Source organism: Heptranchias perlo, chromosome 22 (assembly GCF_035084215.1).
Source record: "Heptranchias perlo isolate sHepPer1 chromosome 22, sHepPer1.hap1, whole genome shotgun sequence".
Lineage (NCBI taxonomy): Eukaryota > Metazoa > Chordata > Chondrichthyes > Hexanchiformes > Hexanchidae > Heptranchias > Heptranchias perlo.
In genome coordinates, this window is record NC_090346.1 from 49,714,954 (window position 1) to 49,733,147 (window position 18,194).

Here is an 18,194-nt window from a genome sequence, read left to right on the forward strand (position 1 = left end):
ACTGTAGAAACTCTGACAAAGGGGCTGAGTGATCTTTCTCATAATGTCACGAGTTATCCCAAAAGGTAAATGGAGAATTCTGAGAGTTTAAATGAACAGCCTGTAAACAACCGTACACAATTCCAAAGAGCCTGAATCAGACTTTGGCTCACCCTTCAATCTGGCAGTGACACAGGTTGGCAATGCTGCTTTTGTACAGGTGTCCGAGCTGTAGATTCTTTGAACCTCCTGATCATTCCCAAATGCCTGCTGAAGCCAAACACTTATTAGGATCATTATTTATTTTTAAAAAATTCATAGCTACACAAATTTTGAAAAAATGTAACTTATTAAAAGACGAGTGTTGCAATGGAATGTCACAGAATCAAAATGGTATCAACACAAATAGTAAAACCAGTGTGTAGATTTAATACACTTCTCATTGTAAGTGTTCAGGCACAATACAGAGTCTCATATATTTACATCCAGAAACACTGATACAGCCCTGGTGAAAGCTGGAACCTGTTTATAATCTCAAGGATGTCCACTTTTACACAAAGTATTTCCATAATCCTAAAAAAATAAACAGAGACCACTTTGTACATGGTGCGGGCTGCGTGAGGCAGCATGTGTCTTGCACACATACTTGCAGCGACTGTACAAATACAGGCATTCTAAGTACAATTGTAAACAGAGCTTCAAATTTCAATACACAAGCTGGTCAGCCACATTTTACAATGGTGAGACCAGCAGTGCTACACGGTGGTACTTGCGTCACATTTAATTTGTACAATGGAAGGAAATCCTTTCAGGTACAGAGAGCGTCTAGTAAAAATACCACAGCGTAGTTCAATCAGATTGCAGAAGTAGCATACTTCAAATGGGAAAAGAACCATACAATAGCCCCGGGCCTCTCCAAAGGAGGTTTCAGAGGACAAGAGCCACTGAAGATGCCCCATAACGTAGGATCTTACCGAGAGGGCTCAGCAACTCCAGACACAGGATTCCATGATGGTTTTAGTGCCTCCAGAGCCTGAGCCACTAATGGAGGCCCCAGGAAATCTACAGCATTGGACCCTGTCAAGGGAGGTCCAGTGTCTCCACAGCACACGATCTCACCACTAGCAGGCCCAGCACCAGAGCACAGGATCGAAGCTTGATTTCAACTTCCATTCAGTTCCCAAGCGGGGAATCTTCCTCACCCTCTGCTGGAATGGTGTGGAAGAGCAAATCTCCCTACCCTTGGGGAAGGAAGGGCCAGTGAGACAGGTCGCACACTGCTAAAGTACACATCCTATTAGCTGTTGATGGAACAGTGCTGACATGGGGCATGAAGGAGCCTGTGGCACACCTGCCCGGCCAGCTTTGTGGTAAAAGCAAAGCAGAAGGAAGCGATTGGTGAATCAACTGGAGGGGAATGGATTCATTAAAAAAGTCACGGTGCGAGGTTCCCCCTTTGTAAGAACGGGGAACCAACAGGCCTTACAGAAGCTTTGGCAACAGCCCTAATCAAAGAGGTCAAGTCCAATCAACGGTGGTAGAGCACCACAAATGCTAGACTTCCACTTATCTGCCATGTCTGATTGGTGCATGACTCAAATCCAATGGAAATGAAAACCACAATGTACTGGAGTTCACAGCAAGCTGCAACAGAGTACCTTTTGTTCCTGTACAATATGCAGCAAAATGTAAAGGAAATTTCTTTAAAAAGCCTTACTTTATTCATGTGCTCATCAAGGCAAAGAGTAAAAGTACAAATGGAAGATTGGCTCATTGCGGACTCATGTCCGAATCAAACATCCACAGCCCAGAAATCAAAAAATCACTTCAAATCAGATCTTCCCAGTTTTAAAACACAGCAGCTTCTCTCCAAAGGAATCAGCAATTTCAGATTACAGTCATACAGATACACTGCACAGTGCAACATACAAATCCAACCGCGTACAGGAGACTGGCTGGTGCCTGTTTGGTGTGCAGGTTGTTTAAGGCCAGTATAAGGTGTTGGTAACATTTACTCTGTTCTAGAAAAGTAAGTGAGCTGTACTATTTACATAGTGCATTTCAACTCCTGCTGAAGGTGGAGGTTCCAAAAATGACCGTGACAACCATCACTTAACTACAGGTCCATGTGGAATTGGCCACAATGTAATGAGAGCTCTCATTTCCTTTAGTGAGGCATCGCAACAGTACCAGTCTATGCGATAAACACAGTGGTCTCCGTGCCAATTTGGTGCCAGGTGTAGTGCACAATGCAGTGGGCTCCTCTCATCAGCAATTCATAGTAGTGCGCTGTTTTAGACAGAAACTCCCTCCCTAGACAGGCATGAAGTGGCATCTGTTTTATTTCCAATTGCGAATTAAACTATTTGGATCCAGATTTTGTTTTGAGATTGCAAATTGCCAGCACCTTTTTAACAAACGGTAAAAGAAATGTAGGGAATTCAGGCACTGGTTTGGAGCTTTTTGTTTTTTTTTAAAATAAAGTTATATGATTTATTTTGTCGCCCTGAGAACAGATGGGTTGTGGGTCAGACAGACATCAACAGGGCAGGAAGTACAGGCTATTAAAGTTAGGGGTCGATCACAGCTGAGGACACGGAGAACACACGGACCACACACGGACCAACCAGGGCAGCCAAGTCTCCAAATGGCATTTGCTGCCCAAAGCCCCTTTGACCTAAAGGAAAGCGAAGGATTAAATGGTCAGGGATGTGCTTTATAGCAACAACAGTGGCAGAAAGGAAGGACAGTCAGTTGCTCCTGAAAAGGGCACCAATATCCTGTGGATGATAACCGGGCTTTACAATATGAATTGAAGCCCTGATTTTAAAAAAAGCTACTTTTTTCAGACTCCTAGAATTTCTGTACCTATAATTTAAGGGTGGAACAATCTGCTGCTTTGAAAACAAAAAAAGAGTTTAATCTTCAAGTATAATGGAGGCTTTATCCACGTATTTAACACATTCAGCCCAGGTGGCTAACTCTCTAACACTATAACTGGCATTGCCTGAGTGACTGACGTACATCCTGGGAAGGCAGCAGGTGAGCACGAGGGTATCACCCAGTCAAAACGCCCAAACTACAGAGCCCAGCCTCTTCACGGCTCAGGGTCGCTGTGAATTCCATGATGTTGCTGTTCTGCAACAAGTCCCTCCACCCTCTTCACTGGTCAAGAACTCCCAATTAAACTCTGGGCAGTCATGTGTCCACTCTAGATCTACCAGACATGCAGGTCCCACGGCCCAGACAGTAACCTGAACCCCAAACACACGCCTGAACTTCTCATCCCAACTACTCTCACCAATGTTCGCTAATCTTCCTCCTCCCCCTCCCCCAAAACAAACTAATATTTGCAGGGCTCTGGCTCCACAATACCACTTTTCCAGCAAATGCGTCGAGATAAATAAGTGTTTGGACAGCAGATTCAGAGTTGAACAGTGCAGAGGCACACGGTGTCGAGACTTGTTGGACCAGGACAACTGGAGAGACACCTGGTCCAATAACTGCAGCAGGAAAGAGGGCCTGTGCAGGGATTCCCCCTTCTGTCAGGGTCTGACTGATGAAAGCCCACTTTAATAGACCATCACCAGAGTCCAGACACAAATGGAGAATAAGTTAGATATTAATAAAAGTAAAAATATAAATGTAAAAAAAATGAACACTTGGTCGTTTACATTTGCTGATCACACGACACATTTCGAACATGTTCTCACCTCTTTCCTCCTACGCTTCCGGAACCAGCCACAATTCCTCATCCCACAGCCCAACCTCAACACAGCCCACACTCAATAAATCAGAAATGGACACATGCCACACAGAGGCCAATAAAAGTTGAACAGGATCGACTAACGTGGAAAAGAGATCGCAGCAGAGATGTTGCAAAGATGAGTGGAAGTCTAACGAAAATATAAAATAAATTTACCCAACTTAAAATCTGTTCATTAAAAAATAATCCAGCATACTTTTTGGAGAGGGTAGTTCAATGGACCTGAACACAGTTTACAACACAAGCACTTCATCCATTAAGCATGTGCCATTAGTATCACATTGGAATGATATGACCTAAAATTGAAAGTTCCTCTGCCTGCACAGAGCAGAAATGTTCAAGGCAAATCAAATGAGGAAACACAAAGTGCCGAACACAGTAGCACTGCCCGGGAGAGTCTCGTCAATCCAATGAAACAGCCGAGAGGAGCACATCGATGCGAAGGTGCGAATGATTGATGTCTTATTCAGTGCGGACTACATGATTGGTTTGCATCATGTCAATGTACTGAATACAACCATTATATTCCTGCAGGACAAAGACACAAAGTGCTGCAGCGTACTGAGGGGTCCAGCTAGCAGGTGGCGCTGGACAGCCTGGCGAGAGGGCAAGGCAAAGGCATCAATCGGGGGGCTATAGCTTGATTGTTCCAGGAGGTAAACTGCCATTACAAAGCCTGTAGTAACGCAGGTCATTCACAAGTCTGTGTACACTCTGTGTAAACGAAGGCAAGTCCTAGCACAAAGGTGGGGGTGGGGGGGGAAGGGGGAGAAAGAGAGAGAGAGAAATGTTAGTGTCATCTTCTAGAGCCAATCCTTTCTACAACGAAGCAAACAGTTTCAGTTTATGCTAAGACAATGAATAGAATTAAACCTTCATTTCACCTTTCGAACATCAATAGGATCACTCATGGTACTGGGTTCGATACACTCAAAGGGTGGCAGAAGTTACTCTTTTACGATCATTTGATACCCAATCAACACAAACGCTTGCACATTCTCAAGGGCTTCACCCTAGTGTTTGGGTGGCCACATTCTATAATTGTATCACTGAATGTCTTTCAGTTCAAACAAACAGTAGCGATTTCACACATTACACTTCACTGAAATCCCAGTGGCAATACTTAATAGTCGCAACATCAGAACAACTATCTCGATTGTCACACTGCCCAGAATAAGAATAGGAAATTCCAAAGCCAAGTATTTTGTGCTACACTACCCAGCACAGCCCCCCACCAGTTCTCAGATCTAAGTTAGTTCCAGTTATCTAAAGGCAGCTGCATGGAAAGACACATTTATCAAATTTCTTCAGCTAAAATTTTCTTAAACATTACAACTTAAAGAGCAGGGGAGTGGGACTAATTGAATAACTCTTTCAAAGAGCTGACACAGGCACGATGGGCCGAATGAACTCTTTCTGTGCTGTAAAATGTTATGATTCTAAAAGCAGCACCCAATGGAATACAGGGCCTGAGGGACCCTGGTATATAAATAAAAATATCAGTGAAATTGGCAGTATTGATAAGGACATCTAAAGGTAAATGGAATCCTTGGTTTTGTACCTGGAGGCACAGCAAGGAAGTTATTTTGAACTTGTAGAAAACCGTAGGGCACAATTGGGATATAGTGTATAATTTTGGGCCCTCCATTATATAGCACAGGAGGAGGCCATTCAGCCCATCGTGTTTGTACTGGCTCTTTGAAAGAGCTATTCAATTAATCCCACTCCCCTGCTCTTTCCCCATAGCCCTGAAAAAGCCCAGGAAGGCGATGGAGATAATGGGAGAGGCGCAGTGCAGATTCAGCAGGATGTTACCAAAGGTGAAGAGAGACTTGAGTTACAGCTTTTTTCACTAGAGCTGAGAAGGTTAAAGGGTGAACAGATAGAGGTCATCATGATTACGAAGAGTTATGACATACAGTAAGAGATTGTTCCCACTGATCAGTGAGGCCGTAACGAGAGGGCACACATTTAAGATGAATCGCAAGAAAAATTATGGGGGAGGTTTAAAAAATAATTCTTTACCCAGGGGTGGTTAGAATGTGTAATTTGCTGCCACAAGATGTTGTTAAATCCATATTTTTTTTTAAAAAGGGAATTAGGTAGCTGCTTGAAGAAAAGGAGTATTAAAGGGTCTGGGAAGCAAGTGAGAGTGGGAATAGACTGGGGGCTCATGGAGAAAAACAACATAGACTTGAGAGGCCAAATAGTCTGTTTTTTTGCTGTAACATGCAATGATTTTTCTCCAGCTCGCTACAGTGGCGTATCTGAACACAATCTCTCAGCATCCTTTGAAACTCCCAATCATGAGTGGCAATGGCAAAATAGAAGCTACAACTTAATTTTAAAATACAGCTCCTCTTACTTAAACCCTACTGGCCATGTAATAAATAGCAAGAGTTAAAACTTCTATCTTATATCTTCACAAGGGAGATTTTAAAAAGCAAACCAAAATCCCACCTGACCGTAATACGTTTTGGTGAATGAACGGCAGTTTGACCAGGGATCGGCGAATGACTTCCTCCCAGCTCACCTGACCCTGGGCTTCTTGGTCTGAATCAACCGCTGCACAGAGCTCTGACACGAGTAATCCTCACCCTAAATGGAATCATGCCACCCAGCTGCTAAAGGAGCTTTATGCTAGTGACTGGTCCTGGTCCTCAGGATTGCACACTCACGGCCCCGGCGCAGCGACGGGACGGGCGCCCCCAGCGCAGCGACGGGACGGGCGCCCCACTGCCAGCCACGGGACGGGCTCCCCACTGCCAGCCACGGGACGGGCTCCCCACTGCCAGCCACGGGACGGGCTCCCCACTGCCAGCCACGGGACGGGCTCCCCACTGCCAGCCACGGGATCAGGAGTGGCTGGGGACAAGTGACTTTTTCTTTACTTCAACCAATCCCCCTTCTCCCCCCAAAACACAAATGTGAATAGCTGAGCCCAGCCTGTTCATTAATCGGCCAAAGCAATTCATACCGACATCATCCTGTAAACAGTGAGGTCAAACACAGATCTACCAGGACTAACTGTAGCAAGACATAGAATTACATAGCATTTACAGCACAGAAACAGACCACTCAGTCCAACAGGCGTGTGCCGGTATTTATGCTCCACACAGGCCGCCTCCAACCGTACTTCGACTCAGCATATCAACATAACCTTCTATTATGGGAGGTTAGGGAGGAAATTGCGGGTCCCCTAGCAGAGATATTTGAATCATCCACCGCTACAGGTGAGGTGCCTGAAGATTGGAGGGTAGCAAATGTTGTGCCTTTGTTTAAGAAGGGAGGCAGGGAAAAGCCTGGGAACTACAGACTGGTGAGCCTGACATCTGTAGTGGGTAAGTTGTTAGAGGGTATTCTGAGAGACAGGATCTACGGGCATTTGGAGAGGCAGGGACTGATTAGGAACAGTCAGCATGGTTTTGAGAGAGGAAAATCATGTCTCACGAATTTGATTGAGTTTTTTGAAGGGGTAACCAAGAAGATAGATGAGGGCTGTGCAGTAGACGTGGTCTACATGGACTTCAGCAAAGCCTTTGACAAGGTACCGCATGGTAGGTTGTGACAGAAGGTTAAATCTCACGGGATCCAAGGTGAGGTAGCCAATTGGATACAAAATTGGATTGACGACAGAAGACAGAGGGTGGTTGTAGAGGGTTGTTTTTCAAACTGGAGGCCTGTGACCAGCGGTGTGCCTCAGGGATCGGTGCTGGGTCCGCTGTTATTTGTTATTTATATTAATGATTTGGATGAGAATTTAGGAGGCATGGTTAGTAAGTTTGCAGATGACACCAAGATTGGTGGCATTGTGGACAGTGAAGAAGGTTATCTCGGATTGCAACGGGATCTTGATAAATTGGGCCAGTGGGCCGATGAATGGCAGATGGAGTTTAATTTAGATAAATGTGAGGTGATGCATTTTGGTAGATCGAATCGGGCCAGGACCTACTCCGTTAATGGTAGGGCGTTGGGGAGAGTTATAGAACAAAGAGATCTCGGAGTACAGGTTCATAGCTCCTTGAAAGTGGAGTCACAGGTGGATAGGGTGGTGAAGAAGGCATTCGGCATGCTTGGTTTCATTGGTCAGAACATTGAATACAGGAGTTGGGATGTCTTGTTGAAGTTGTACAAGACATTAGTAAGGCCACACTGGGAATACTGTGTACAGTTCTGGTCACCCTATTATAGAAAGGATATTATTAAACTAGAAAGAGTGCAGAAAAGATTTACTAGGATGCTACCGGGACTTGATGGTTTGACTTATAGGGAGAGGTTAGACAAACTGGGACTTTTTTCCCTGGAGAGTAGGAGGTTAAGGGGTGATCTTATAGAAGTCTATAAAATAATGAGGGGCATAGATAAGGTAGATAGTCAAAATCTTTTCCCAAAGGTAGGGGAGTCTATAACGAGGGGGCATAGATTTAAGGTGAGAGGGGAGAGATACAAAAGGGTCCAGAGGGGCAATTTTTTCACTCAAAGGGTGGTGAGTGTCTGGAACAAGCTGCCAGAGGCAGTAGTAGAGGCGGATACAATTTTGTCTTTTAAAAAGCATTTGGACAGTTACATGGGTAAGATGGGTATAGAGGGATATGGGCCAAGTGCAGGCAATTGGGACTAGCATAGTGGTATAAACTGGGCAACATGGACATGTTGGGCCGAAGGGCCTGTTTCCATGTTGTAACTTCTATGATTCTATCCTTTCTCCCTCATGTACTTATCTAGCTTCCCCTTTAAGACAATTTAAATAGAGTCAAAGACCTATTTTAAGCACGGTCCCGCCTCTCAGGTACAAGAAATACTGGAAAATAAACCCTGTGAAGTTGCCAGCGTTAGTGGATCACCGTTCCTATGGAGGGGAGTATAGCCTCGAAGACAGGCCGTGGTGGAGCATCGATCAATACTGGAGTTTGCAATGCCCCAGGCTACAGCACCGCTTACTGCTCCCATATTCCAGCCTGCAGTAAGTGGCCTACAAATCAGTCACCAAATCAAGCTGGTAACAGTATGACCACAACACAATGAGCCAAGGCAGGACTGGCTTTAATGGCCACAGAGTGAGAGTTTAAGATTCCCTATGGAGCCCACCGTTTACTGAATCAGTGAAGTGAACAGGATAAATAAGTTAGCTGGCACCAAGTTTTCGCAGCCTTTCAGACACATTAGTGCTGCAACTGTTGCCAAAACAGGTGGTATAAGAACATAAGAAATAGGAGCAGGAGTAGGCCAATCGGCCCCTCGAGCCTGCTCCGCCATTCGATAAGATCATGGCTGATCTGATCCTAACCTCAAATCTAAATTCATGTCCAATTTCCTGCCCGCTCCCCGTAACCCCTAATTCCCTTTACTTCGAGGAAACTGTCGATTTCCGTTTTAAATTTATTTAATGATATAGCTTCCACAGCTTCCTGGGGCAGCAAATTCCACAGACCTACTACCCTCTGAGTGAAGAAGTTTCTCCTCATCTCAGTTTTGAAAGAGCAGCCCCTTATTCTAAGATTATGCCCCCTAGTTCTAGTTTCGCCCATCCTTGGGAACATCCTTACCGCATCCACTTGATCAAGCCCCTTCACAATCTTATATGTTTCAGTAAGATCGCCTCTCATTCTTCTGAACTCCAATGAGTAGAGTCCCAATCTACCCAACCTCTCCTCATATGTCTGCCCCCTCATCCCCGGGATTAACCGAGTGAACCTTCTTTGTACTGCCTCAAGAGCAAGTATGTCTTTTCTTAAGTATGGAAACCAAAACTGTATGCAGTATTCCAGGTGCGGTCTCACCAATACCTTATATAACTGCAGCAATACCTCCCTGTTTTTATATTCTATCCCCCGAGCAATAAAAGCCAACATTTCGTTGGCCTTCTTGATCACCTGCATACTAACTTTTTGATTTTCTTGCACTAGGACCCCCAGATCCCTTTGTACTGCAGTACTTTCCAGTTTCACGCCATTAAGATAATAACTTGCTCTCTGATTTTTCCTGCCAAAGTGCATAACCTCACAAATATATAATCTGGTTACATCGAAACACAGAGGATACAGGCACATCAGCCTGTGAGCAACCTGTCTGCCCTAAATCACCCAACTAGTTACGGTTGGGGACAGCGGTCTCATACCTATAACAGGACTTCTCTGCCGTTTGCATTAAAATCTCTCAGGGATTCTGCTCAGCTCAGACCTTACCCTTTAGCACATCCATCAATACAGCACACTGGATGGACACGGCTTCCAATAAAACTTTGCACATCCCTTAACAGTCACATCTTATTCCAGATTTTAGGGAGCGCAGTAGTTGGAAAGTGCACTCTGACCCTTTTCCTCATGTCCCGACAGTACACTTACCACCAAGAGAAGTCACAGCTACTAAACACAGTACTCTACAATACAGCATTTACTAAGCACTTGGGGACTTTTAGAAAGGGACCCCTTTGGCTGTGGTGCCCAGACTTTGAGTTACATCCACTTTTCCAACGCCCTCGTATGATTCCAGTTCTCCTCCGGTAACTAACCCTGTCCATTTTGAAATTCCTGCCGAGCACTGTTCTCTGATTGGAGTCAATACCATCGCAACTGCCCAGGAACTGGGGTAAAAACACAGCGTAAAAGCTACTGAAGTCCACGGAGGCCATGTTGTACACGGCGATGCCAATTTCCTCCTGCAGTAAGTCGTGTGACTTGTGGACCAGCACCTGCAGCAGCACATTGATGAACTGAAACAGCATGGTCGTCCGGAAGATTTTCTGGGAGGTGAACAAAAAGAATGTCGAGAGTTAGGGGAAAACAGTTTCATTAAGGTCTGAAAGCCTAGAGCGCCTGGGCGGGCACTGGCCCTGCACTCCTTTCCACAGCAAGCAAATCTACATAACTTGTGCTGATTTCTTACAGAACTAGGTGTTAATGGACTGAAAATGTCTAGTCTCTGTGGAATGCCGAATGTTGACGCACTGTCTACTCTTCACTCAAATTGTTGAATTCAAATGATCTGAATTCAATTTTTTTTTAAACTACTAAATTCCTCATTTTGTTCTGTTATTTGCTTATTCAAATTATTCTAAAACTGGCTCATAGTGTATAGTGCTTCAAGTTGCTGTATAAATAATAAAGGATTTCTTCCTGATGTCCTGGATTTTGTTAACTTTAATAGTAATTAACGGCCACCAAATCTGGTCGCTAGATGTCCATCACTCACTAAAGGGTAAACAATTGAGGAAACCCAATGTAACGCTGGCAGGAAGTGGTACAGCACTGGATATTGTGGAGGGGTGGGGTTGGTAACAAGATGTCAGTGTTCCAAATAGGCAGGCGAATCACAGTCGAGATGCAGTAATAGTCTGAGTGTTTCAGCAACCAGACCATTCGATCTGTTCATTGGGGAGCCTCACACAGTCTGCCGCCGTGCTGCAGCAGCTTTCTGGGGAATGATGTCTCTCCCCAGTCCAAGTGTCCCATTACTTCCTGGATATTGCCATTGGAGTTTCTAAACAAAATGTCTAAATGTATTGAACCATGTGGTTAGGGCCACCTTAGCCCAATACAACTGGATTTTATACTTTGCAACTTTGTATTTTGTGACAAAGTCTCGTGCATTCCTGTCAGGTACGGCAATAGTCAGACGATTTCAGGGTCTTACTAACATTGTGCTAAACTCAGCTTGGGAAGTGCACCACTAATTTTACTGGATCAAAATCAACTCCAGAGTGAAGAAACCCTAAACCTACTGCAGCAGGTGTAGCTGAGCAGGACTCACCTTGTGGTACAGCTTGTGCTTGGTGTTGAGTGTCTCCAGGTACAACAGGTTCTGTTTAAAGATCTGAATGTCCGGTTGCAAAAAGGACTGACCAAAAGCCTGGCAAAAGAACAAGAAGAGGCAGTGTGCTGGATTTAACATTTCACCATCAATAGCTCATACAGCCAGACCCCTGGATATTCCTTCCTTGTGGGACAGCACCTCACTCTGGCCATTTCTCCCCATGCAGCTGAGGGGGCAGCAGCACATGTTGTAAGGCAGTGCCACAATGCTTGGTTTTATCACCACACTGACCACAAGGGGTCCCAGAGCTGAGAGCAGTTTTAGTGATTCAGGCTATGGTCACCCCAATAGCAAGCAGCTGTATCGTATAAAGGAAGAAAGGACATTTATATAGCACCTTTCACATCCTCAGAACATCCCAAAGCGTTGCAAAGCCAATTAAGTACTTTTTGAAGTGCAGTCATATAATGCAGAAAACAGCAGACAATTTGCACACAGCAAGATCCCACAAACAGCAATGAGATAAATGACCAGATAATCTGGTCAGGATAGATGTTGGTCAGGACACTGGGGAGAACTCCACTGCTCTTCCCCAAATACTGCGATGGGATATTTTACGCTCACTGGAGAGGGGACTCAGTTTAACGTCTCACCTAAAAGACGGCACCTCAGACAGTGCAGCACTCCCTCAGTACTGCCCCTCCGACAATGCAGCACTCCCTCAGTACTGAACTGGAGTACTCAGTAACCTGAAGCACAGCACTGGCAGCAGAGCTTTGAGCAGTCCTGAATGGATCAGAGCCAGGTCTGACCATTTAGGAACATAACAGCAAATGATAGACACAAACGTGATCAAGAACCAGAATTACCTGCATAGCAGAAACAAACTGGGCCTCGTTCTCCATCGGCTCCTCGGCAGTTCCACGCTGAACACTGGCCAGGACAGAAGATTTGAAGAAGAATCGCCAGTTGTTGTGCAGAATCTGGTAAAGCAGCTCAAACAGCTCCATCTTCACATCTGGTGAGGATCGCTGGAGAGCGAGAAAGGAGCATGAGGAAACTAGCAAAGGTACTGAACACAACACGAAACAGCCTGTAACCTGACTGGACTGGGACCCAAAACATATCCAAATAAACACTCTGGGATCAGGGAAAGCACTGTCGATCTCAATTCAAGCTTTCCACCAGTGCCAATGCACACAGGGTTAAACAAAGAGCACAGGGGGACATTCCACAGACACTGAAAGCATCTCACAGAATACATGAACACAAAGCACCTTCACTAAAGGTGACCAACAGAAACCAGTCAGAACAGTTCTGCTCCATCATCATTTGAAGTGCAAGAGCATCCCAGCCTTACCTCGGCTACGATCGGGTACACCTGCTCCATGCAGAGGGAGATGATGCTGGGCAGGAATGGTTTAAAAGCCTGCCCAGGCTCTTGGACCACCACCTGCAGGATCTTCAGGAACTTCTCCACCACACGACAACCACCACTGCCCTCCTCAAGAATACTTTCTGCCAACTGCTCCCTGTATAACAAAGAGGGGAAAAAACACACACACACACATTACACACAGGGCGCAGTCCTCCCCCCGCGATTACTGTAACGGGAGGCGGTCCCCCCCGCCATTACTGTAACGGGAGGCGGTCCCCCCCGCCATTACTGTAACGGGAGGCGGTCCCCCCCGCCATTACTGTAACGGGAGGCGGTCCCCCCCGCCATTACTGTAACGGGAGGCGGCCCCCCCCCCGCCATTACTGTAACGGGAGGCGGCCCCCCCCCGCCATTACTGTAACGGGAGGCGGCCCCCCCCGCCATTACTGTAACGGGAGGCGGCCCCCCCCGCCATTACTGTAACGGGAGGCGGCCCCCCCCCGCCATTACTGTAACGGGAGGCGGCCCCCCCCGCCATTACTGTAACGGGAGGCGGCCCCCCCCGCCATTACTGTAACGGGAGGCGGCCCCCCCCGCCATTACTGTAACGGGAGGCGGCCCCCCCCGCCATTACTGTAACGGGAGGCGGCCCCCCCCGCCATTACTGTAACGGGAGGCGGCCCCCCCCGCCATTACTGTAACGGGAGGCGGCCCCCCCCCGCCATTACTGTAACGGGAGGCGGCCCCCCCCCGCCATTACTGTAACGGGAGGCGGCCCCCCCCCGCCATTACTGTAACGGGAGGCGGCCCCCCCCGCCATTACTGTAACGGGAGGCGGCCCCCCCCCGCCATTACTGTAACGGGAGGCGGCCCCCCCCGCCATTACTGTAACGGGAGGCGGCCCCCCCCGCCATTACTGCAACGGGAGGCGGCCCCCCCCCGCCATTACTGCAACGGGAGGCGGTCCCCCCCGCCATTACTGTAACGGGAGGCGGTCCCCCCCCCGCCATTACTGTAACGGGAGGCGGTCCCCCCCCGCCATTACTGCAACGGGAGGCGGTCCCCCCCGCCCGCCATTACTGTAACGGGAGGCGGTCCCCCCCGCCATTACTGTAACGGGAGGCGGTCCCCCCCGCCATTACTGCAACGGGAGGCGGTCCCCCCCGCCCGCCATTACTGCAACGGGAGGCGGTCCCCCCCGCCATTACTGTAACGGGAGGCGGTCCCCCCCGCCATTACTGCAACGGGAGGCGGTCCCCCCCGCCCGCCATTACTGCAACGGGAGGCAGTCCCCCCCGCCATTACTGTAACGGGAGGCGGTCCCCCCCGCCCGCCATTACTGTAACGGGAGGCGGTCCCCCCCGCCCGACATTACTGCAACGGGAGGCGGTCCCCCCCCCGCCATTACTGTAACGGGAGGCAGTCCCCCCCGCCATTACTGCAACGGGAGGCAGTCCCCTCCCGCCATTACTGTAACGGGAGGCGGTCCCCCCCGCCCGACATTACTGCAACGGGAGGCGGTCCCCCCCCCGCCATTACTGTAACGGGAGGCAGTCCCCCCCGCCATTACTGTAACGGGAGGCAGTCCCCTCCCGCCATTACTGTAACGGGAGGCAGTCCCCCCCGACATTACTGCAACGGGAGGCGGTCCCCCCCCGCCATTACTGTAACGGGAGGCAGTCCCCCCCCGCCATTACTGTAACGGGAGGCAGTCCCCTCCCGCCATTACTGTAACGGGAGGCAGTCCCCCCCCGCCATTACTGTAACGGGAGGCAGTCCCCCCCCGCCATTACTGTAACGGGAGGCAGTCCCCCCCCGCCATTACTGTAACGGGAGGCAGTCCCCCCCCGCCATTACTGTAACGGGAGGCAGTCCCCCGCCCGCCATTACTGTAACGGGAGGCAGTCCCCCCCCGCCATTACTGTAACGGGAGGCAGTCCCCCCCCCGCCATTACTGTAACGGGAGGCGGCCCCCCCCGCCATTACTGTAACGGGAGGCAGTCCCCCGCCCGCCATTACTGTAACGGGAGGCAGTCCCCCCCCGCCATTACTGTAACGGGAGGCAGTCCCCCCCCCCGCCATTACTGTAACGGGAGGCAGTTACCTGGTGAACATGTTGAGGAACGTTTGGATGATCTGTTCTGTAAAAGGGACTCCCATCTGCACCCTAAGGCCTTGAAACAAAGTGAGGAAGAAGCTGAGCATCTCATCAGTAACACCTGAAAGACAGAGGAAGTCAGTGTTAGGCTGCACTGTCTAAATACTCAAACAGACCCATTAGCAGCATGTCAGGTGCCATTTTGACACATTGAGGATACATCCAGCAGCTGCAATGGGTAGTTTGATGGTGCAGGAGAGAGAACACAGAACAAATATTAAGCGAATTACTGTCTTCTACTGAAAGCAAGAAGCCAGAGCTAGAAAGTCACTTCCTGTCACAAGCTCGTTTCACTCTAGACCTGTATCAATGGCAACTGGATTTAAAAACCTAGAGCTGGATCTCCTTGCCCATCACCATCCTACCTATCGAGGATCAATTGATGCAATGGCAAACCTTCCCACCTCTGAACTTTGCCAACTTGCTGAGGTTTCTAACAGGGAGCTGAATAAAAAACAAACTGATAGCCCAGTGTCCCTGAAATCTCAACAAGTGCATTAAAAAACAACCATTTCTTATAATGGGCTGCAGTTTAGAAGAGGCAGACACTGCACTAAATATAGTCCCCCTTCTAACATCATGAACATGACTTTTGAGTAGTTGAACATGCATGAGATTTCACAGGGTCACTGACCGTCTTAATATCAATAAAACACAAAGTGGAAAGATTATGATGGAGATAGAGATTAAATGTAAGATCACCAAGTTTTTTCTGTATCCTGTTCAGGGTTATGGGAGGGGTGTAGATGGGCAAATTAATGCACAGACTTTGGCTTTATGGATCACTGAACTGTTTAGGGGACAAGTGTTTGACACAGAAAAGGGAACCAGCTTTAGCAATGGAGATGATTTGGGACTTCCATTTGAGGTTAGAAGAGATAATGAGGCTAAGAATGTCGACAGATGTGGAAGGCTAAGGGTGGAGCCAACGGTTAAGAGGTGCGAGCTGTAGATTAGGTTTGCAAAAAACGAGAATAAACAGAGTCTTTGAAGAGCTGCAAAACAAGATATTCATTGTTCCATTTGAAAGGCATGGAAGAGATCGTGAAATAGTGATTCAACTGTGACAGCGAGCGGGGACTGGAGGCTGGGGTCACTGGGGGCAGGCAATATAAAGCAATTTTAATGTAGGCGGGTAAATGGAGTTGAGGTATAGATCAGCTGTGATCTAATTGACAACAGGTTCAAGGGGATGAATGGCATCCTCCAGTTCCTATAAGACTGAATCAGGTCAGATGATGAGTGGAGAAGGTAGAGTGGGAGTGAGATCAGAGCCCTGGAGAATTCCCGAGTTAATGGAAACGGTCAGAGAATGAGCCATCAATCACTGCACAGGAGGAGCAATTTGTAGGGAGACCCGATAGCTTTATCAAGAGGCCACAGAATGGTAACTTGTTTAGATGGGAATCAATAAATGGAACCCTGATAAATTTGTGCAAGATTGCTACCAACTTGAGAACCAGGGGATATCAGCTTAAACTCAAAGAGGCAGGGTGCACAGACAGCTTAAATTGAGCTACTTTAACGCAGAGGGTAGTGAACGGACTCAGGGAGGCAGTGGGGGCAGAGAGAGTGGGAAAAATTTAATGGAGAATTGTGTAAATATTTGAAGGCGAGGTGATTGAGGTGTTAGTTTATGGGACAGGCCAGATGGGCTACAGAATCTCTTTGGATCCTGTGCTTTCCTAAGATATGGCCCAGTGGGACACACTGTCTGAGAGGGGTGGCAGGGTTAAGGATTCACCACTCAGTTAGTGCCAGGCAGATTTGAAAGTTGAACCCAACATTTAATTGTCACTACAAACCAGTGATAAGACTGCTCACACCCTGTGCGTCAAGGGGCTAGAGCTCAACCACATAGTAAATTAAAGCTTGCCGTACCAGGTTGGTGAATGAAGACTGGGAAGAGTGCCAGGGAGACCTGCACTGACTCCTGCAGGGACTGGTAGCAGATCTGACGGGATTTGGTCACCTCCCCAGAGATGTTCTCCACGATGTATCTCAGGATACTCAGCGTCTCCTGTACAACCACTTTCGCTGAAACAAACACGTGAGCAGAGTTTGAAAACCAACTCATTGGAAACAGTGCTGAACTTCCACCACCTTAAACTATATACAGACTGAAGAGCTTTATGTTGTCTGAAGGTGGTGGTCGAGCAGAGCCACGTGACCTCCGAGTGGCGCTCTCCCTTCTCTTCACCAATGTACCTGCGGTCTTTAATGGGCCGGTTAAGAGCCAGGAGGACAGAAGCCTGCACTTTGCATTATCTCTTGACAGCAGCTCTCAAGAACCACAGTGTGGGGTACTGGACACCATCTTATGTGGGAGCTCGCCTCCTTTACATTCATGCTGCACTGTTGTTGGTGAAAGTACTAAGTGCAAGGTGCCTATAGCTTATTATCAATGGAAAACCACAATCAGTACCTTAAAAAGAAAGAAAGGTAATTAACATTAAAATAGGCAGCAAATAATCTAGGATATGGAAGCGAGAGGCAGACCAGATGGCCTAAACTCCTGCCCATAGAACTGTGCTGCTAGTCAATCAATTAATGGCAGGTTGGGATCAGGGGAAGCTCATATAGTTCAAGATTGTGCATGGGCACATTGTACTAAACCAGAATCTTTCCAAACTGGCACAAGGCTTCCTCCTTTCTCTCACACATCCTCTTGATGTCTGCAGTTCAACAGGACTGCTACAAAAAGTTCAAGCATTGTTTTTTCAAAGTAACAAATTTAAATGCAGTTATTTGTTTTTCCTGTGTTGTGAACGTGCTGCAGCTTGCAGGCAACACCTTGCACACTACTCTGTTTGAGAGAGAACAGAAATGCTGGTGTTGGGGATTAATTATTGCAGTAATAAGTACATTTAGGGCAGGTGCAGGAAGATACTCACTGTCCCCCAGACCCACTTTGCTCTGCGACAGGCCTGCGTTCTCCTTGAGCTGCTGGTATTCTCTGGTGAGCGTTGAAATGAGGTTGGCGTGATTGGTAGAGCGGACTGCCCACTGCTGCTCACTCTCAGGAAGGTTTGGCCACGGTAACAGCAACATGTTAGACAGGGCCCTGCACACCAGCACTTTACCCTAGTGGGAGAACACCACTTGGGTCAAAGCAGTTAAACACACACTGTGCAACATTCAATACCTATACACGGAAAACG

General features: G+C 47.6%; 1 protein-coding gene across 3 annotated transcripts in view; it reads right to left on the reverse strand.

Annotated features, from left to right (window-relative positions):
• Positions 1-388: 388 nt before the first annotated feature.
• Positions 389-18,194, reverse strand: part of xpo6 (exportin 6) — an 86,567-nt gene continuing 68,761 nt past the window's right edge. For 2 of the 3 annotated variants that reach the window (XM_068003601.1, XM_068003599.1), the window contains 8 exons: positions 17,928-18,117; positions 16,915-17,070; positions 14,980-15,094; positions 12,858-13,029; positions 12,367-12,528; positions 11,495-11,593; positions 10,257-10,487; positions 389-4,480 (listed from right to left, as the gene is read on the reverse strand). In XM_068003601.1, the coding sequence (XP_067859702.1) occupies positions 4,379-4,480; positions 10,257-10,487; positions 11,495-11,593; positions 12,367-12,528; positions 12,858-13,029; positions 14,980-15,094; positions 16,915-17,070; positions 17,928-18,117 (1,227 nt within the window). In that variant the 3' untranslated portion in view covers positions 389-4,378. The remainder of the gene's footprint in view (positions 4,481-10,256; positions 10,488-11,494; positions 11,594-12,366; positions 12,529-12,857; positions 13,030-14,979; positions 15,095-16,914; positions 17,071-17,927; positions 18,118-18,194) is intronic. The other variant, XM_068003600.1, reaches the window with a different exon arrangement.